General features: G+C 32.8%; 1 protein-coding gene across 1 annotated transcript; it reads right to left on the bottom strand.

Moving 5' to 3' along the window:
• Positions 1 to 16,597: 16,597 nt before the first annotated feature.
• Positions 16,598 to 22,598, bottom strand: LOC132727262 (glutathione S-transferase theta-1-like). The gene is made up of 4 exons (XM_060712687.1): positions 22,333 to 22,598; positions 20,378 to 20,465; positions 19,492 to 19,645; positions 16,598 to 19,024 (listed from the first exon to the last, which is right to left on the bottom strand). The coding sequence occupies exons 1-4, from the start codon at positions 22,442 to 22,444 to the stop codon at positions 18,683 to 18,685; spliced, it is 696 nt and encodes a 231-aa protein (XP_060568670.1). The 5' UTR covers positions 22,445 to 22,598; the 3' UTR covers positions 16,598 to 18,682.
• Positions 22,599 to 23,486: the final 888 nt, after the last annotated feature.

The following is a 23,486-nucleotide window of genomic DNA, read 5'->3' as shown; positions in this document are numbered from 1 at the left end:
AAAAATGTAAATTTAACATTTTAATAGTATTGTTCGTGACATCAAACCACAAACGAATTACATGTATATAAGAATGTTGTTGGGAAGTGTGAGATACATATAAACTCAGATATTTCATATATTTATAGAAGATAATAAATTGTTCTATAACATATTATCATTTCTCATCACATTACCGTTCATAGTTAATATCATTTAGAACTCTAGCAACATTTTTTCCTAGAAATAATTCATAAAAATGTCCAAATAATACTTTTCAATTATTTTTTATCAATATTTGAAATACTTATGGATAATGTTCCCATTGTTGACCAATTCACTTTAAAACATAGTTGATAGTGTTGCAAACTTTGTCATGTTTTACGTGAGTGATAATACCATTTATACAAGAAAAAAGCGTTTGTAAGTGAAGGTCAGAATATGATAACATGTACTGAATTATATGAAAATAATTAAAGTGAATTGGTCTATGACGGAAGATCACTAATCCAATGAATAATTACGTTGAATGTATTTAGTATGAACATAACAATACACCACAAATAAACTATATATTACGGTGTCCTTATCGTGCCATTTAGAATGTCGTCCGTCGCGTCTAAGGGTAGACACACGACAATGCGAAGTGACATCGCGACAATGCGAAGCGACGCTCGACAACGCGAAGCGATATGCGACAATGCGAAGCGACGCTCGACAGTGTCAAACGATATGTCGCACTGTCGCCTAGAAATGTCGCGGTAAAAAAGGGCGACATTTAAGAAATGTCGCTTCGCGTTGTCGAGTGTCGCTTCGCATTGTCGAGCGTCGCTTCGCGTTGTCGCGATGTCACTTCGCGTTGTCGCGATGTCACTTCGCGTTGTCGCATTGTCACTTCGCATTGTCGAGTGTCGAGGTTGGTAGAAGTGCATACCACGACACACGACAATGCCAAACGACAACGCGACAATGCGATACGACGCTCGACAATGCGAAGTGACACTCGACATCGCGAAGCGACATTTTTAAAATGTCGAGTAAATGTCGCGTTATTTTTATGATTTTTACACCGCGACGCTCAACATTGCGAAGCGACACTCGACAATGCGAAGCGACACTCGACAACGCGAAGCGATACTCGACAACGCGAAGCGACACTCGACAATGCGAAGCGACATTTGGAATAATATCGTATCGCATTGTCGTGCGTCTACCCGTGCTTGGTCAGAATTTACTAACTCACCGACAAACGGTGCGATCATGGAAGGGGTCGCACTAAACTGCTGACGAATTAGCTGACGATATAGAATATATAGGAAACTGCTGACCAGTTAAACAAAGAAGGATTATCGAAAACTGCTGACCAGTTAGATAAAGAAGGGAAAACAATGAAGGTGTCAAATTGCCGTTGGTGATATTACAGGCGAGGTCGAGAAATACTTGATAAAATGTTTTTTCAAGATGTCAATATTACAAATGATACATATTAATTATAAAAAATTCAATTGATATATACTGTATATTTCTCAATTTATTTTGATATAATATTTTATTTAAGTACCTTAATGAATTTTCTTCTATGTGTTATATATTGGTTAAAATTTTAAAAATGTAGTCAAAATATGATGTACGAAAAATCATAATTTGTTTCAAGTATGTATAAAACTATGCATCATAGGTTAAAATATATAACATGTACATATACGTAATGTATATTTTTAACAAAATATAATTATTATGTCGTATTTAGTGCAAATATGAAATAAAGTGATTTCTGTTTCCTTATTTGTTGTTCGTATAATTGTATAAGTAATATTGAACAAAAATTAATAATGTGTTAATTGTTATAGTTAATAAGCTTTTATTACATTATAAACAACATGTTTCCACAGATATCCATTAAACTGATAATTTATCGAGATCGATATGCCCTGTAACACCGCAAAACGTCCGTACCACAAAACGTACGCGTGTGGACGTTTTGCGTCGCATATCGTACACATGTGGACGTTTTGCGGTGCATATCGTACTTGGTACGTTTTGCGGCGGGAGTGTGTATTTGCGTCGCATATCGTCCATATTTTCTGTATTAAAATATATTCATTATAAACGTTACTTTTATTGGTTCTGTCACTTTCATATTGTTTCAGGTAAAGATATGACGAAATAAACATTAAATGGCAATATTTTTGTGATCCTATATAATTCTGACTTTTTTTTATTTAAAAAAAAAGAAATATGCTTAAGCTGAGGATGTTTTTCGAATAGATTTTTTAATGGAATGGAACCAAACAGAAGCAGCAGCAGCAGAGATATAAAAACGATTATATTGAAATAAATGAAATCTTATAGACATACAGAAAAGGACGGCTATACGGACGGACCGGGGATTGGACATATTTGAGCGAGAGAGCTATATTATCATGGAGAGGGCCTTTAAGTCGCCTAGTCATAATTGAGCAAGAGAGCTTTTGTCGCTGGGAGCGGGGTGGGGATGGGAATCCTCTTAGCTCATAAATGAACTTGATCGAGACCTTATTGTTATACATATTCTGTATAAAAAAATTTAAGAATAAAGAAGAAACGAAAGCACTTACAAGGTGAAATATAGCGCGTTTTTTGTTGTTTTTTTTTTGTTTTGTTAGATTTAACCTATAATCTAACTTTGTTTAGATTTTATGGTCATAGATATTCTCTTGAAAATCGTCAATGAAAGCGTTGGAGTGGTAACAATGTGAAATATAACAGATATTGTAATTCAAGGGCAAATAACTCTGGCTATATTGCTTAGGGTATGTGGATGCTAGAGTGGTAACAAGCTAAATTTGGACGAACAGACAGACAGGCGCATACTCAGGTGAACTAAAATTAACACACAATAACACCTGATAATAACTGGTCAAAATTCACAAAAATTATATAAACTTTAAAATATGGACGTTATGCGACAGGACCATGCCTTTTTGCCGCAAAATGTACGTCAGAAAAATGTGGACGATATGTGCCGCAAAACGTCCGTATACGTACGTTTTGCGGTACGGACGTTTTGTGGTGTTACAATGCCCCAAGGTCATATTAAAATCGATTTCACACGCGACGTGTCATTCTTGATTTATCTATGACAAAATACAATAAACAGTCAAAAATATGTTATTAAAATGCTGACCATATTGTAGAATCTGCTGAAAAGTTAGATATATAGAGAAAAATATATTTAAATGCTACGAAATTGTTACTCATTATGCAAATTTAATATATTTTATAAAATAATGTCGACATTTAATTAAGTAAAAACACTGTTGACCCAATTTAATGTTAATTCAAATTGATTTAAGCCGTAAAACTCTCTTATTCTATATGGTCAGCAAATTTAAACGCTCTTTACATTCAGGCGAGAAAATGCTGACCAGTTAAAACATATAGTAGAATCTGCTGACCAGTTAGATATATAGGGAAACTGCGTGACCAGTTAGATATATAGAGAAAAATATATTTTGCCGTGAAATTGTAATTCATTTTATAATGTATGCAAATTCAATATATTTTATAAAATTATGTCGACATTTAATTAAGTAAAAACACTGCTGACCAATTTAATATTATTTCAAATTGATTTAAGCCGTAAAAGTCTTCTTATTCTATATGGTCAGCAAATTTAACGCTCTTTACATTCAGGCGAGAAAAATGCTGACCAGTTAAACATATAGTAGAATCTGCTGACCAGTTAGATATATAGGGAAACTGCTGACCAGTTAGAAATATAGAAAAATATATATTTTGCCGTGAAATTGTTACTCATTTTATAATGTATGCAAATTTTATATATTATATATAAAATCATGTCGACATTTAATTAAGTAAAAACACTGCTGACCAATTTAATGTTAATTCAAATTGATTTAAGCCGTAAAACTCTTCTTATTCTATATGGTCAGCAAATTTAACGCTCTTTCACATTCAGGCGAGAAAATGCTGACCAGTTAAACATATAGTAGAATCTGCTGACCTGTTAGATATATAGGGAAACTGCTGACCAGTTAGATATATAGAGAAAAAATATATATTGCCGTGAAATTGTTACTCATTTTATAATGTATGCAAATTCAATATACTTTATAAAATTATGTCGACATTTAATTAAGTAAAAACACTGCTGACCAATTTAATATTATTTCAATTTGATTTAAGCCGTAAAAGTCTTCTTATTCTATATGGTCAGCAAATTTAACGCTCTTTACATTCAGGCGAGAAAATGCTGACCAGTTAAACATATAGTAGAATCTGCTGACCAGTTAGATATATAGGGAAACTGCTGACCAGTTAGATATATAGAGAAAATATATGCACGTGATCTTAAAGTATGAAGACATGGGTTTTACAGTCAGTAATTTTTGTGGAATAAAATGCAAATTAAAAGTTGTATGGACTAAATTTTTGATGGATTAGTAAGATATTGTGTTTTTTCACATGCCGCCGAAAGGAAAGCAACAAAATAAAAAGGAAAATAGAAAAAATAAACGTAAAGAGATTTCGCCTTTGTTAGAACAGACATGTACACATAACACAGAGCGTGTACACAATGGACAAACCGGTTTTGCCAGTTTACCTACCAGTTTACCTGTGTTAACTAACAGAGATAGTGATGACGTAAACAATCAAAACAAACGAAAGAAACAACGTAGTGACATATTTGTATACGATACACCAACAGTAAGTAAAATAAATAGTGAAATGAGTACTAATGGAACTTTTCAACAACCATTTACTGGACAATTATTGCAGTCACCTCCGTATCAGTATAATCAACAATATCTTGGTCCACTACCGCCAGGTACACCAATGATGAATCAAGGTACAAACCAAACTCCACCATGGGCAATAGCTATGATGGAAACTATGAACTCCCGTCTTTATAAGATCGACTCCCGACTTGATAAAATTGACAATATTGAAAAAGTAGTAAACTCAATGTGCTTGAAACTCAATGATCTAGATATTAAGGTAAAAAGTATAGAGTCGCGAGTTTGCGATGTAGAAAACAACAGTACATTTATCAGTGAAAAGTATGATAAGCAAACAACAGAATTAGCGTCAACTAAAGATAGTGTAAAGACCATGCAAAAATCATGTGACACGTTAAATTCTACAATCAAAACATTAAGTAAAACCCAGGAAGAACTTAGAACACGCATCTTGGACAACGAATTTAGAAATATGAAGGACAATCTAATATTTTATGGCTTACCGGAAGTACATACCACATCACCGGAAGCATCCATGTTATTAACAAGTTCCTCTACAAGTAACACTGACCAAAATATTAATGTTTCGCCACAAACATATGATACAGCAACAGACCCTAATTCATGTGCCTCTATTGTAAAAGAATTTATTAAAAATACATTAAAAATCAGTACTGAGATAGAGTTTGATAGAGCCCATCGCCTTGGTACACTAACCAAACCCGAAAATCCAAGACCGATTGTTGTGAAATTTCACAAGTATAGTCACAGAGAAATAGTAATGATTTAGATGTTGAATTTACATCGATGGAGATAAAAAATGCAATATTTTCGCAAAACAATTCCAAATGCCCAGGTACTGACCATCTGATTGCAGAAGTATTTAAAAATTCAATTGATATAATTTGTCCATTTCTCACACGCTTTTATAATAAAATATTTAATGATGGCGTATTTCCTGAATGTTGGGGAGAAGGTATTATAGTACAATTTTTTAAGGTGGAGCTCATGAAGCAAAAAACTTTCGCGGAATTACCTTAAATAATATTTTGTCCAAAATATACTCAAAATTATTAGTTGATAGACTTATTAAATGGGCTGATAAACATGAAAAATTTATTGATAATCAATATGGTTTTCAAAGGAATAAGTCAACTATTGACTGTATTTTTGTTCTACATGCTATAATAACAAAGACTTTGTCGAGTAAGAAGAAACTCTATGTAGCATTTCTAGATTGGGAGAAAATGTTTGACCGTATTGATAGGGTTTTATTATGGAGAAAGTTACTGAATGAAAATATAAGTACAAAATTTGTTACTGCAATCAAGTCAATGTATGGTATTGTTAAATCTTTTGTTAAATATAAAAACATGCATTCTGATCTAAATTAATTCTAAGATTGGAGTAAAACAAGGAGATCCAGCAAGTAGCATATTGTGTTTATTTTTTCTCAATGATATATTAAATAATATAAATAGGAACATTCCTGGTATTGCTAACATTGATGATATACAGGTATTTTTGTTGTTATTTGCAGACGACGCTGTAGTTTTCACACATGATCCAAATTCATTACAATCTATCTTGAATGATATAGAACATTATTGCAATATGTGGAATCTGAAATTAAATGTATCTAAAACAAAAGTAATGATTTTTGAAAATGGTAGACATACATCTTATGATTTCTTTTTGTATAACACTAGAATTGAAATTGTAGAATCTTTTAAATATTTAGGTGTGTATCTTTTTAAAAATGGGAACTGGAACAGAACTCAAAAATATATTGCGCAACATGCGTCATATTCACTACACAATCTATTTATTGTATGTAACCAGTTGGAACTTCCAGTTTCCCAAATGATAAGTTTATTTGATAGTATTGTTTTACCAACATTAAATTATGCTGCAGAAGTGTGGGGGCATCATGCTGGTCCGAACATAGAAATTATACATACAAAGTTTTGTAGAAGATTGTTATGTGTGAAACAATCAACCAATGTAGATGTGTTATATGGTGAACTTGGTCGTACACCAATGTCCATTCATAGAAAACTAATATTGATCAAATACTGGTTAAAACTTCTTAAACTTAATGAAAGAACTATATTGTATAAAATTTTTATTATGTTAAAAACAGATGCCGACAATGGTGTAACTTATAGTGGTAAAAACTGGGCATATACTGTTAAGACTATTTTAGAGCAGACTGGCTTGTTTTATATGTGGGAAAATAAGTTTACTATACATATAGATTTTAGTATTATTAAACAACGAATTTTAGACATATTCTATCAAAGTTGGTATTCCTCAATTAATAACTCGTCTAGATTAGATACATATTGTTTATTTAAACATTCATTCGAATTTGAAAACTATTTGGATTTTATCGTTGAACCGAAATTTAGGGTAGCTTTATCCAAATTTCGTTCATCTTCTCATAGTTTGGCTATTGAACGTGGACGGCATAGAAATATACCAAGAAATGAAAGATTGTGTAGTAATTGTAATGCCGGTCTTATAGAAAATGAGTATCATTTTGTATTAATATGTTCTAAATTCCAGGACTTAAGATCAAAATATATAAAGAGATATTATTATACGTGGCCTACTAAACAGAAATTTGTTAATCTCATATGTGCAAAATCAAAAGCAATAATTAATAATTTAGCAAAATATATATACTATGCAAACTTGCGAAATAACTAGTCATCTTTAATGCAGATACATATATATATTATATTATTGTGCTCTTCTGTAAACCATGTCTTTGTATAAAAAATTGTATTGCTATGGAACATGTTGTTTTAATGCAATAAAATATTTGTAGTTGTAGTTGTAGTTAGATATATAGGGAAACTGCTGACCAGTTAGATATATAGAGAAAAATATATTTTGCCGTGAAATTGTTACTCATTTTTTAATGTATGCAAATTTTATATATTATATAAAATTATGTCGACAATTTATTAAGTAAAAACACTGCTGACCAATTTAATGTTAATTCAAATTGATTTAAGCCGTAAAACTCTTCTTATTCTATATGGTCAGCAAATTTAACGCTCTTTACATTCAGGCGAGAAAATGCTGACCAGTTAAACACATGTAGTAGAATCTGCTGACCAGTTAGATATATAGGGAAACTGCTGACCAGTTAGAAATATAGAAAAAAAAATATATTTTGTCGTGAAATTTTAATTCATTTTATAATGTACGAAATTCAATATATTGTATAAAATTTTGTCGACATTTAATTAAGTTAAAACACTGCTGACTTATTTAATATTAATTCAAATTGCAATTATTGCTTTTGAAAATACATTTTTTTTTCCGTTACAAGATTTTTCTATTGAAATATCACTAACAAGAGATTTTGATAAAACTCATAACATCATAATTCTTTATAAAACATTAATTCAAATTTTTGCATATCTTTAGAGGTATAAAAAGCTGTTTAATATATCCTTTTAAAATCACGGATTTATATTACATGTAGTAATGTAAATCCGTGTTAAAATGTATGATATTATGGTACTTTAAATGTATATATTAATTTAGTTTATAAACATAGTCATATAAATGCAAAAATTAAAAATATAATTAAAAGAATAAAAGTAATTTTCCATCTTTTTATTACCCCCTACGGCGTGTTTATATAACTTCACACCTTCAATGTTTCCCTTCTTTGTGTAACTGGTCAGCATTTTCCCGATAATCCTTCTTTATTTAACTGGTCAGCAGTTTCCTATATATCTATATCGTCAGCTAATTCGTCAGCAGTTTAGTGCGACCCCTTCCATGATCGCACCGTTTGTCGGTGAGTTAGTAAATTCTGACCAAGCACCGGTAGACGCACGACAATGCGATACGATATTATTCCAAATGTCGCTTCGCATTGTCGAGTGTCGCTTCGCGTTGTCGAGTATCGCTTCGCGTTGTCGAGTGTCGCTTCGCATTGTCGAGTGTCGCTTCGCAATGTTGAGCGTCGCGGTGTAAAAATCATAAAAATAAACGCGACATTTACTCGACATTTTAAAAATGTCGCTTCGCGATGTCGAGTGTCACTTCGCATTGTCGAGCGTCGTATCGCATTGTCGCGTTGTCGTTTCGCATTGTCGAGTGTCGTGGTATGCACTTCTACCACCCTCGACACTCGACAATGCGAAGTGACAATGCGACAACGCGAAGTGACATCGCGACAACGCGAAGTGACATCGCGACAACGCGAAGCGACGCTCGACAATGCGAAGCGACACTCGACAACGCGAAGCGACATTTCTTAAATGTCGCCCTTTTTTACCGCGACATTTCTAGGCGACAGTGCGACATATCGTTTGACACTGTCGAGCGTCGCTTCGCATTGTCGCATATCGCTTCGCGTTGTCGAGCGTCGCTTCGCATTGTCGCGATGTCACTTCGCATTGTCGTGTGTCTACCCTTAGACGCGACGGACGACATTCTAAATGGCACGATAAGGACACCGTAATATATAGAAGTGTGAGACACATGATCCGATATTACATACATTTTTAGCAAATAATAAAATGTTTTAGAACAAAATATTATTATTTATCAGACATGTATAAATGTTCATTTTAAGTCACTAGGAACTGTTTAGCGAAAATGATACATTTTTATTGTTTTTATCAAAATAAAAAATCTATAAAAAATATGGAAAATGTTTCCACTGTAGACCGATCCACTTTAACCCTTTTCTAAGGTCAATATACTTTGTTTATGCTAAGTGTATTTGGACGTTAAATGTCCCATGGTCAAACTTATCAATTGATAAAAAATTGATCTTGACCTTAATCTTGTCCTAGATATTGTATATTTAATCTTTTTACATTCCAAATGTGGAGAGCTATTTTCACAGTCAACAATTAAATTAATAATGACCTTTTGAATAATAACAATATTAGCTAGTCTTATTGACTAACTTGTCGCAGAAAAAGCGAAGATAAAAAACTACATTTTTTTAATCCTAAAATAAGTAATTAAGTTATAAATTTCTGATGCGTCTACATAAAATGTTTTAAAAATCGTACGAATTTCAGTACTTTCTGAACCGTGCATGCGTTTTGGTTTCGGAGATTTGCACACACCAATTCAACTAAACATTAAAGAATACCACGGGGGCGTCCGTGTCTGAGTGGTTGAAGTCAAGACGTTAGTCCACTTGCCCCTCACCGCTGTTGGATTGAATCCCCACAAGGAACATTGGATTCTTTCATCTGAGGAAGCAATACAGCTAGCTTACAGAACGTCGGTGGTTTTTACTCAGGTGCCCTTCGTGTCTAAAATAATGCATGGTGGGGCGAAGGGGCAACTGAAGTATTCCTCCACCAATTAAGCCATATGACATATACAGTGTTGATGCGACGTAAAACCCAGTCAAAAACAAAACAAAAACAAAACAACAACAACACAAAAAACAACAACAACAAAAACCTTACATTAGAGTCTATATGTAATGTTATACTATATGTAATATTTTCTGAACAAACAGTAAATCTGACCATTGCCACAAAAATATACATATTTCTCACTTAATTTGCAAATAGACTCCCTCGGACTCCCGGTTACAATATTAATTTAAAAGAAATTAACGGAAAATCATTGTCGAGGAAAAATATAAATATAAAAGGTCTTCAGGACCACACCTATAGGATATCATGGCCAACTGGTACATTTATACAGAATATACATGTATATATATGATTACATCAAAGTTTTGAAAAATGATTCCTCAGCAAATTAATTTATTTTTCTTTCACATCTTTATTTTATCGTTAATGGTTAATGATTCGTATATCATATATTATCACATTTGATTGGAAATGAAATTATTCTCTTTTTTCCTATTCTATTTAACTGTCTTCTAAATTGTATGGTATTTTGTGTAAAGTTATAATTGTTTCCCTTTAAAACTATCTTGGCGCCTTTCATTGACAGAGCGTAGTAAAGAATTACCTGAACAATTAAATGCTTGCCTACTATGTCATTTCTTAATTTATTATATGAAAAGTTTTTAATCCGACTTCTGTCTTTTCTCGAACATAAATTAGATAATAAAACTGTACGGCTGGTCTGACCCTTTCCTATCGACATAGATAGATTCTTTTATTTCCTCCAATTATGAAGAGCAGAAGCGCATTTTCATAGGTTTTACTCTAACTAGCGACTGGTCAGTGCTATATAAGATCAACCAAGTTGAAATAAAAACATACAATGTCGATTTCTCTCTCTATGTTCTAGGAGACAATTGTTTTTGTCTGTTTTCTGTCAAGAAAGTTACGAAGGTGGTTCAATACGTAATACAATATGAAGTATATTTTCAAATGTTGATAGTAATTCTTGCATGTGTATGTGTAAACTATGCTACTTCAAAGTATCTGCTTTTAAATAATACCAAAATCATGACTGTAGTCAACCAATTAAGAATTTTATTCACATTTAAAAATACCTTATATAAATACCTTCATGCAAAATGTGGCTGGTAAACAACTGGCCAAGAGCGCTGAATTATGGACTTACATATAAGCTCGAACAAAACTAGGAAAATCTGTTATAAATGTTTTTAATGATATAATTTTATTGGCGAAAAGTATTTTATGTATGCAACTGTTTCGAGGTAGATGCATAGATTAAACGAATTAAAGATGACAGTAAGTCTTGTACAAAACATTCCATATAGTTACTGACAAAGCCAAGCTATTCATTGACAAAGGTGCCAGACTTTCACTTACCCTGATATCGCAGGGATATCAAACGGGTTAACTCATACGATTCTGAAGAATCGCTTGAAAGTTAGGCGTATAACTGCCAGTTGGATCTGACCAGAAGAAAAAGCGAGTGAAATGGGTTCGAAAATTTCTGAAAATGTTTTCTGAATATTGATATGGCAGACGCTCTTGTTTTGTTTAATATTAAGACTGGTGTTGAAAGCTGATTTTAATATTTTACGCCTGTTCGCAAGCGTAACAATAAAATTTGGGCCACAAAAATGTTCGTCGACCATGCATTCAAAGCGATTGACAAGTGTCAATAATGTTATTTCTTTAAATACCCGTAGAACTGTTGTCCAAATTCCAGTTTCTAGAGGCAGTTCTGTCACATCCAAGTATTAAAGAGATGTTGTGTTCAGAAACGTTAGAAGTGGTATGACAGGCTTGTAATTTCTGCTTGACAACGCTCCTGCACACAAAGGAGGTACTGTACTAGTAATTGATATTTTCGGGATAAAGCGGCATTGACCATCCAACGTATACTCCATACTTGGCTTCATGTGACTTTTTCCTCTTTCCTAGACTAAAAAAACATCTTGCATCGCTACAAGAGTAGCAGTCTTCGGATAAGGATCTCGAATACACAGAACGGCTGCGGTATTTCGGTCTAACCTACGCTAAGAAACTAAACATGTAAATTAATAGTAATTTAATGCTGTGAGTTGTTGACAAGTTTATTTCCAATATATGTAGTAAAAGTCCACATAAATAAATGAATTCATAGGTACAAAAGCAAATAATACATTATATATTTATGATCATGGTTGTAGAAACCGAAAGTACAAAAAACCAACCTGTTGACATTTAGTCGGATTTGTTTAAAATTGAACATCAGTGGGCATATTTAAATTACAAATTGTTGTCAGACATATTTTTAAGCATAAGAGTACCGGAACATACATTAGATGTCAAATATATACATTCGTTTTACATTATCTCTGTTTCTGTTTACATCTGAAACCACGTGGTAGAACTACTTTCAATCCGTATTGTTTCCAATATAGATATAGATAATATAGATAATAGCCGAGGCAGTTCCGAATTACGTAATATGTTACTAGACCAGACAAAAAGTGTTAAAAAATCACAAACTTGCAACTTTTACTTTTCACCCTTCCGCTGTTTACAAGAAAACAAAATTGTGATAATCATCAATTTCCATTAAAAAGTAAACCATTGTGTGGGAAATACATTTCATGAAACCAAATTTGCCACTATTTTGATTAAGTGTACAGAATTTCCAAGACACCCATTGCACACTTCTTTTGCAACTGAGTATATAATGAAAAGTGTATTTAAAATATTATATAATGTTACATTGAAACAAAGTTAAGATTATGTTTCTATTGTTCTTCTTGCTTACAGATGTTTCTGACAAGAAACAAAAAAGTAATTCCTTTTTATAGATGTAACTGCAAGAACAGTCTGCTTTTCGCTCTTTTATTGTTTGGCATCTTTCCAATATAGTAAGCGAATCAAAGTGTAGTTTGTAAAAAAAAACAGTATTATGAATATACTATTAATATACATGTATAATATAATAATAGAATATTTAAAAAAAGACGAAATTCTTTATTTTATAAAATAGGAATAAGCAACTTGCTTAAAATAATAATGAATTAGAATTTAAAAAATACAATTTGTTGTTACTATCGGCTGAGGGATTTCAAAATTATAACTTCCGAAGCATTTGTGTAACGCAATGACATCGCATTGCATAGTAGCACTTATAATACAAATACATAAGTAGTAGGAACAAAGGTATTTTATCACTCACGTGCATATGTATATATCATTTTAATATGATCTTAGTAAAAAAAAACTCAATGAGAAACTAAATCGCTTACTAGTATTTCATATGTTTCTTATATAATATAATTCTAAACTATTAAGGAATTTGACTTATGACTTAAATTAATTGTTTATATTAAATATAGGTGTCAAAAGCATGTCAAATGCATATCAAGTGTTCGTATGTGCGTTGTTCGAAATATGAAGACAATAGCTTAAATAATAATGTCGTTATGAAGGTTTAGAAATTTTTACCGTTGACCCAAAATTTCATAAATGTAGCTCTCAATACAATAAAGCTGGCCACTGGTTGAATTGGCATGTTAAATTGTATATATTTAGGTAGAATGCCTTTAAAACAACAAAGAATAATACAAGTTTTCAAATTCTGGTATAATTAAATGCGATAACGTGAAACTGATTAAACAAACATACAATTTGATGCTTGAAGATTTTGAACGAAACAATGAAACTACTGATTGGGCAACGTCTGTAAGAACAATTCTTGAAAATCTAAGCTTAAATCATGCATGGGTATTTCAAGAAGTAGGAAATGAAAACATTTTATGGCAGATATCAAACGAAGACTTGAAGATAATTTTATTCTGAAGTTGAAGCGTCACCCAGGGCCGACACATATAAACTTTTCGCTACTTTCGGTTTTTCGAAATACAAAGAACAAATCAATATCAGTAAATACCGAGCTGCTTTAACAAGATTTCGTTTATCGTCACACAGATTGTATATAGAAACTGGCAGATGGAATAAACCGCATCCGATTCCAAGAAATGAACGTAAATGTATATTATGTAACACACTAGAAGACGAATTTCATTTTCTTTTAGAATGCGAATTATATAAAGTTTTAAGAATTAGATATATAAAACAATATTTTCGAAAATGGCCGAATATTCCAAAGTTTGTTGAACTTCTTTCCAGCGACCAAAACCAAATAAATACCAATCTTGCGATATACTTATTTAAAGCCATGGAACGCCGTAGCATAGTTTTATACTAAATGCGAGTCAGTTTTCTCCACAAAATAGTATATTTTTACATTTTTCTCTTGTGGAAGACTCTATTTTGATATATTAAATAATATTATTGAATACGTGTGCATGTGTGTGTGTGTGCGCGCGAGTGCGTGTGTGAAGTTGAATACTCACGTATACTTGACGATGTCTATAATAGTTGTATAACTGTGATTTACATAAAAGCATTTATATTTTATTGATTGATACTGTTGTTTCACCAATTGCCTCTTATAGTTTGCAAAATGATAATGATTGCATGCAGTGATGGTTGATATTTTTTACGATTATATACATTTATGATGATTTATATAGAATTAGACCGCCACTGATTATTTTGTAAAAAAACTCTTGTATTATATGTTTGTATATATGTACTCACAGGCATTTGCCTTTTGTTCAATAAAATTATTCTATTCTATATTTTCCAGATGTTCAATAAATATATAAGGAAATAAATTACCCCGGGCGGGGCTTATATTTTTTTTGTGGCGATAATTTAAACAATTTGATAGAGATCCATTAGACAATGATGTAAGCTTAATATATAAAAGTTTAGATATTGTAACTTCAGAGAAAAGATTTTCTATATACAAAAGGAAAGATACATGACACCCGAGCGTGACAAATTTTCACTCCTCGGTTAATTTCAACAATTTTATAAGGGGTTCACAGACAAAATTCCGCCTGTAAAACACCTAAAGTATGCCTTTATGGTTTTGATAATAATTTTTCCTATAATTTCTTTTGCTATTTTATCCCGATTTCTGCACGGAACCAAATATTTTGAATACTTTTCTAAAAGATCAATCCTGCCAAGTTTGGTTGAAATAGAACATACCGTTTCTCAGAAGTTTACTATGTAATTTATATAGCATGTGCACAAACGCACGGAAGCACGTACATACTCATACGCACGTCAACTGCCTTATGATACCGTAGTATAATAAGCACACTTTAAATATATATTTACACGTACCATAGCAGATGTTTTCAATAATAAATATTTAAATGTTTACCTGGTCAATATAACAATAACCAATAAAGCCTCTCATATAGTGATTTGATCAAAATGTATTGAATATAAAGCAATTTGAGTGATAATTCAATTTTATTTGCCAATATATAAGTTTTAAACAAAGCTGAACCTGGCACTATCTTTAGTGAAAACGATTGTTTGAGGAAGCTTTTCAGTAGAGCGTGTTTTAATCTTACGCTAACAAGTGAAAGGGTGACGTCAAAATTCGATGCTTCAATATTGTTGTTTTTTTTAAGAAGATCTTTTAAGTTTTTACTATATACATAAAGACAAAAACAATGACCAGATGATGTTTCATGCCAAATATTTAAGCTCTACTGCAGTAGCTCTTTCGGTTTTTTTAAAAAAGATTTAAAGAAGATTTTTAAGTTTTATTTTTCGGTTGCCATGGCAACCAGAGTTCTGCATGGAATTAAATTCTTTGAACAATTTTTAAAGTGGACTATCAAAGGAACATTCCTGTGAAGTTTGGATGAAATTGCTTAGCGGCTTATGAGAAGTAAAAGTTAACGGATGGACGAACGACGGGCGGACGCCGGACGGAAAGCGGACACGATAGCTCACCATGTCACTTTGTGACAGATGAGCTAAAAATCAAACTTGAGAAAAATGTACTAAGACTTCTATTAAAGAAAAAATAAAACATTCCAAGATGCAAGTTATAATTTACATGTATGTCCGATTAATGACTGATAGTATTTGTAACCATATTTCATACCATAAGGGTTATTTTTGCTTATTTTTACCTCTATTAAGTAATTAACGTGGATTGTAAGTGCCGTTTGTATTATGGAAAATATTTTCATTGTTCACAACACAATAGCTTTCTTTTAAATAGATTTTCATTTTATATGACAGCATGAATCTAAAGGCATGCTGCTTTAACTCATGGTGATTTTGCATCAATTGCAGCTAACGAAATCACCAGCATAAAACCTATCCGCAGGTTGAACACCTTGCGGCAAATCTCCAGCAGCAAATAAGCTCATGCCCCGCGTTTTATTATTTTTTTAAATGATGTCCGTTCATATTTAGCTCATTACTCGAACTATTAAAGAAATATATCTAAGCCGCTGATGTAATTTAGAATCAGTATTTTAAAAAGGAAATTCTTCGAAAATGATGGAGAAATGAAAATATTTTGTTGATATACGTTAGTAGCCATTATGGCTGTCGATTTTATTCCGGGGGGGGGGGGGCGTAGTCAAGGGACATCAAACAAAAGAAATCTCATAAATAATGTTTTATTGATTTTTAAATAACACCATCAAACCAATGACAACATTTTTGACTGGATAGAATTTTGACAGAGTAAAAATATGTTTAACAAAATAATATACAAAAACAGAAATTCTAAAGAAAGTCCAACACGACAAAATTGAAAAAGTTGCCGGCTTGGTTTGATTGAACTTGTTCATGGGCGATAGTGTTATTGTAAGCTATCTCCCACGCCTCCTACCACCGGCTTAAGCAAAATTCAATATTTAACTTGTAAACCCGTCATTATTCAAACAGGCAAAAGGTGGAATGCATAAAAGGTGCTCTATTTAAAAGACCACCTTTCCTGTATATTTCACGGATGAACTTTATTCAAAGAGAGACAACACTTATCAACTTCTAATGTATTGATTTGTGGTGATTGTTTCCCTTGAATATTTCTATAGCGCAAAAGAACATTCAGTGTTTCGCACCATTTCACTGCTGATATTTAATAATGTAAAAGGGCCCGACGTTTCAAGTTTTCCTATTTGAAACTTTTAGAATATTCAATATAGTATTAGTGTTTCCATGGTTTTATAATATATTTACATGTATATGTACAAGCAGCAAATATATCGGGCGGTGAGTCGTGCGTACGCATAAATCTCCAAATCTCAATAATTTACGAATCTCGTTTACCATCTTTACCTAAGAACAAGTCATAAATTAATTCTCTGAATGAAATGCATATTGTCGTTTGCTAATTATTTAAAGAATAATGGGAAACTGCTCAAATACATGTAATTTTAGAACAAAACAAATACATTATCAGAATACTAGCACTTTTGTTAAGTATAGAAAAACATGTAGTATTTTTTTCTTTTTTCCTTTTTTATATTAAAGGAAATAAACAATCTGAAATAGGAAATGAAATATTAAAAAAGCTTGTTTGAAATTATCATGAATTAGAGTAAAGTTAAGTTAGAGATTTGGAAAACGTTATCTTTGAATTTACAAACATAAGAGGGTTTCAGTTGTTCGATTTAATTTAATGTACATTATATAATTTTCTAATATTGCTGACCAACATTTATATTTGTATTTTCTGATCGAAGATCAGTAAAATACAAAGCGGGCATTCTATCTCTGACACAGAATTTCACGACAGACCTAACAACAAGTAGTTCTCAAAACAGCTTAAAACTAGCGATATAAAAGAAAGAAATATTTTTTATTTTGTTACAAGTATCCAACAAATTACAACGCATTCAAAGTTTAAAAGTAGCGTTGGCCAATAGAATTGTCAATAAATACACAATCACAAATTACTTTTAATCAATGAAAATACTATTTTTAGCGATGTCGATTACCGAATACTACACAAATAAATCTGACTGCCGAGTAGTTGAATATAAAGATTCTACATGTCGGACTGTTTGGGCGAGAAGATTTTCGCTAAATTATTTACTTCAATTTTAAACTGAACAAAATACCTCGAAATTAATAAGGATTACAAACCCGAAATGCAATGGAAGTTCTAAATTTAGAATGACTTGATTTTATTCAGGCATTTATTGTATAACTTCTTCGTGGTGCAGGGGTAACGCGCTCGTTTCGTGTGTAAGAGGTCTGAAGTTCAAATCCCAGTCGAGGCAGTTTTTTTTAAATTCATTTTTAAGTGTCTTTGTTAACGAAGTAGCCATGATATGCAAGGATAAAGTGTGGTAGTCATAAAAAATGATTTTTTGACGCAACTCTAGTTATGCAAAATTCCGTATGTATCAAACTCTGGTGCCTTGCAAGATTATTTATAGTACATAAAAAAACTAATACAGGAAAATACATACAGATATACAGTACGATTTAGATTACAAAGATCAGAAAATACCACAGAGCTTGCAGCCCTTTGATTTTATATATGTCCCTTCTCTTAGAGGTAATATTGTACACACGTTTGACTGCACATATATTCGTTTGAGGTATTTTGTAAGTAAATAAAAAAAACCCAAATATATGACTATGATAATTGCCAAAAAGTCAACTCTTTTCTAATTAATTCATTCATTTATTCGTTCGTTCATTCGTTCGTTCGTTCATTAATTCATTCATTTATTCCTTAGCATCAATGTATTTTTGTTTGACGGCCATAAGTTTCATAGAAGCAGTATCAAAGTCAGGTTCGAGCCTTTTTCGTACACGTGCAACCCATGCTGAAACTTTTTCGTTATTTGTGTACAGCGCATCTTCTTCCACTCCTTGAATATGGTAAATCTCGCACACCCCGATAATGTCGGCCAGTGAAATCTCGTCTCCGGCGAGATATTGGTTGTCTTGTAGAAAGTAGTCCGCAATATGTGAGAAAGATTTCGTAATATCTTCTCGGAGGCTTTGAAGTTTTGCTTCATCAGCGGGTTGCTTGGTGAATCGTCCTACACCAATACGGCTTCTAAACTGTAAAATAGTATGTTAAGTGTATGGCATAAGAGGCTGGAGACGCAAATTGTCATCAGGGGATCATTATACCTTAAAATTTATTTTAAACATTCTCTATTGTGTAATAATAAGTGACGTACGCTAGTATACATTGGATACTTCTATTTTTCCAACCAGAGATTGTATTTGGCATGTAATAACCAATTCTAAACACTCACCTGGCTCAACCGTTTTCTTGCGAGTGATACATTAAATAAAATTAAGAGAAAAGATATAAAATAAGCGAAAATAGAAGGAGGCACACCCGACACGTATCTCACACACCCCCACCTGCTCCTGCACCCTGGGGTCCCATCCCCAATCTCACCAAACCGAACATCCTGGACTAATCCAAGGTTAAATGGTCATCAGTCTTCTAATGCTATACCAGTATCTACATACAACGAAATGAATTGTAAAAGACACATATTAGATAGTATACAAACTTTAGCAATGAATAGTTCCACACAAGGCTTGCGAACCGATTGATGTTGCCAATTTATAAACTCGTCAATCTTCGCCTGTTTTCGGAGGTCTTGTCTTGGAAACCAATGGTCGGCAACATTGTTCTTTAACGCCATATAGCGCATGATCGCTGCGCTGCAGAATAAAATACAAAGGTTTTTGATAAGTATAATCAATGTGTGCAAATAATGTCATTCTTTACATGATTAACATAATTTATAAATTCATATGGGCATATGATGATTGATATTTTACGCGTACGATTTCTCTCGTAATGAATAAACTGTTTATTATTAGCAATACTATTGTCAAACAATATTGGTGCTTCATGATGGCGGAATAATACAACTGTAATTGATCTTTAAGGTCAAAAATGTTCCACACGTATTGCTTTTCTTTGAATTATACAAACTAAAATTTCAAAATGGAAATCAAATACTTTGAATTTGTAACACAGGCAAACAAAATATTCCTTCCAAATTGTAACCCGGTAGCGATATTTTTCCCGGTAAAAATTCCCGGTGTTCTTTTTTTTAAAAAATTTTAAAATTGACATTTAAAAACATACACGTTTTGCTATATAGTAAATAAATCAGAGCAAAGTTAAATTGCTTGAAAAAAGCGACAGGCATGATTTTTTCCCGTTTGAATGGCATCAAACAAATTTCTTTTTGGCACAATAAAAGTCTCTGTTTTGGGGAGCTACAGCTTGAATTCGTGTTTTCTGTTTTTACGGGACGGGAATTAAGCTGTACATTTTATTTCTGTTCATTCTTTAAGCTGTGTCAGGTGTTGAACCACCGAACTATTTATCAACACTGTGTAGGCGATTCAGAACATTTTTACAAGAAACTAATGCAAGCCTACCTCTCTGCGAGGATAAATCCATCATCATCAATGATCGGGATCTTCTTATTGGGATTCTTCTTGATAAATTCAGGAGTTAAATGTTCACCTGGTCAAAAATAACAACAAACAATAAAACCTCTTATACATGTATGAGTTAAATGTTCGTTCGCCTGGTCAACATACACCAATAATCAATTCGGCATGTTATACTTTTATAGTGATTTGATCAATATATTTGAAATCAGTATAATCTTACATGTAGAAAAAAATTCAGTCGCCAACTCATGCTGCACTCAATGCACTTAGAGAAAATCTCGATTCAAAGAGTGCATTGTCATAATCAACTACAAATTTGGGTTCTTATTTTCTTCTATATGCTTCAATCATTAACAGGATTACGGTCATAATGTTCTCTTCTTTCCATTTTCCCCAACTTTTCGTCGTATTTCAGTAAAGACTAGGATTATGAGTAATCGGCGAGTCTCCAGCAGTTTGACAGCTCAAATCTTTTTGTAAATGTAAATAACCTGTTTATGAGGGGGTGTAAGTAATAGAAAGAGCATCGAAACAAGAGGCTATCTGATTTGTACGAGGGGGCGCCGAGTATTAATCAGACTGGTGAGTGTTTTGATGTTCGTTCTCTTTTGTATCATAGTAAAACATAAAAATACGTTCCGTGTTGTCCAGAAAAAAGTAACCAATGAACGAGTATCTGAATATGATATTTCTATCGCTTTCCCTTTCTCTGCCGTCACAATAAGTAAACCCTAGCACAAATGAGCCAATCAATGTTCATGCTCTGGAGTGCGGGTAACTAATACCTGTACTCTAGTTAACGCACTGTGCATGTATATGTATATGATTTAACTCTGACACATTTTCAACAGAAAGGTCCCCAAACTATGATACAAAGATAACTTTAGACCTAAATACAGCTAGAGTTTTTGATAAATAGAGATAACACTTAACCCGTTTTTCAAAACGTGTAGATATAGTGGGCGTGTGGTCCGGATTCAACGTACTGATATAAATCCTTAAATTATCCCCCACGCCCGCGCGCCAAAGAATATAAATAAATAATGATTAATTAAAAGAAAAAGAAAAGAAGATGATACTATTAGAGTGTTCGTGAATTATTGTTCTGCGTTTTCCAAAGTTAAAACAATGACTAATTCCCTTCTACAAATGGGAGTGGGGAAAGGCCATTGTATACAACTGTTTACGACTTAAATAATTACACTCTTTACACAAACAAATAAACGTAGTTATGGGCGATGTATCCACGTAACATAATTGGGTAAAACGTACGAGCGTATTATCTTAATAATTCAAATATATATGCTGTGGTAAAGACAATCTGTTTGTACTTAGTTTGTAGAAAAAACGTGCCATTTATTCAAAAGGATATTCAGGGTACATAGATGAAAAACATTATCAGCAAAAATATTGAAAAAAAACAATAACAACTACTTTTATGGTGCCCGATTGTGCTATGTCGTATTTTCGCTTCGCTGGGCGCCATACAAAGTAACTGCCGAATTTTCGCATGGTGCCACCCATAGCAAAAGAACGACAAAGTGGTTATTTTGTCAAGTTTTCGTTTGGCGCCCCGCACAGCCAGAGCAAAAAGCGAAAACGCGACAAAATTATCACTTTGTCGTGTCTTCGTGTTTTCGCCTTCGCCTTGTGGCTCGCAGTCGAAAGTACGACAAAGTTTCCAGTTTATCGTATTTTCGTCTGGTGCCTTGCAGAGCAAATATACGACATGGAACGAATCAGCCACCATAAAATTCAGTTATTTCAATCTAGCAGCTTCAAATCAAGATGCAAAAACGTTTATTTCTTTCTGCCTCTATTGACGAAATTCATACATGCTAGGATGTGATTGAAAAGCTTACTTTAATGTAGATAAAATATATTTATTTCTCAATATATTTATTTCTCAAAACCAGTTAGATTAAAAAAATTCCTACCTTTAAACAAGTCAATTTCCTTGGCCTCGAAAGGTATCCCAGCAACTTTGAAAAAGATATAAACCGCCCGGCAGGGCTGTGACAGTAAGTCATAATAAAATTCTACAACCATTTCTGATTCGTTGCTGACAAACAAATCAATCTTAACGAGAAATTTACGTTGAAATTCAGCCTGCTATGTCCTTAAATACCAAATTTGATATTTTAATTGAAAATAGATATACTATATTCAACGAAAGATGCTTAACGTGTCTGTCATATACGGGTATTGTATTTCAAACAAGAGTAAATAAAATATACGCTCATAGGGTGTAAATGTTTGCACAAGAACTTCAAATGCCATTACTACTGATAAAAGTTGAACCCTCATTCGATTTATTTGCATACGTACAATGATGAATAGAACATAAAGCGGTGTAGCGTAAAATCAGCTACATTATAAAAATCACGTATAGAGGCGTGTGTTATATTAATGATGCTTTTTTTGCATTAATTGCTTTGTTCATTGATAAAACGCCTGCTCATTATACTTTTAAGGTCGTATAAATTTCAATAAAGTATGTAAAACAAGTTTTATCAACGTATACAACATGCCTGATGTAAGCTGTACTGGCATGCGAGCAGTTCCCGTACAGAAGCAGTACCCGTATTTTTCATTTAAACGCTTGATTTTTACTTGCAATCTTCAAAAATTCATTTCAAATCAAGCAGATGCATAAAAGAGACAAATTCTAAGTGTCAGTTCGGCAGTACGTATAAAAGTCTCATTTTAAATCACTTTCACCTGTGCGTTGTCAAAACGTGACCTTGTTTTCTCTGGGGGATTCCGTCCTTGCGCGCATGCGCTAAAATACTTACACGTGAGGCCTGTTAAAGGGTTTTCCACTAATACCACCTGTTTACAGATAAGTAGGCAATGTGGTGAAAACTTGTTTAATTATCAGAATTTTGATCAATATTACTATATTAAATAATTTTATGGCTTTGATGCGTAAAATATCATGCATACAAGCATGCCATTGCATGAGAATGCGTTGGGGTAACGGTACCGGGTAATTGATACCAGCGTTTAGTCTACGCTCTATTTCCTGAAATACATCTATTTATCTCTTAGAAAATGGTCTGTTCAACAATTATAATTGAAAAATAGGTCC

Source organism: Ruditapes philippinarum, unplaced genomic scaffold, assembly GCF_026571515.1.
Source record: "Ruditapes philippinarum isolate M1 unplaced genomic scaffold, ASM2657151v2 ctg756_1_1_1_1, whole genome shotgun sequence".
NCBI lineage: Eukaryota > Metazoa > Mollusca > Bivalvia > Venerida > Veneridae > Ruditapes > Ruditapes philippinarum.
Note: the sequence above shows the minus strand (reverse complement) of the source record. Positions and strands in the feature narration are given on the sequence as shown.

Coding starts and splice junctions, on each gene's coding strand:
- LOC132727262 (XM_060712687.1), bottom strand. CDS start 22,444: ATGGTTGTAGAATTTTATTATGACTTACTGTCACAGCCCTGCCGGGCG. Junction 19,646..20,377: donor GGATTTATCCTCGCAGAGAG/GTAGGCTTGCAT, acceptor TTTATTCTGCAG/CGCAGCGATCATGCGCTATA. Junction 19,025..19,491: donor TGGAACTATTCATTGCTAAA/GTTTGTATACTA, acceptor ACTATTTTACAG/TTTAGAAGCCGTATTGGTGT.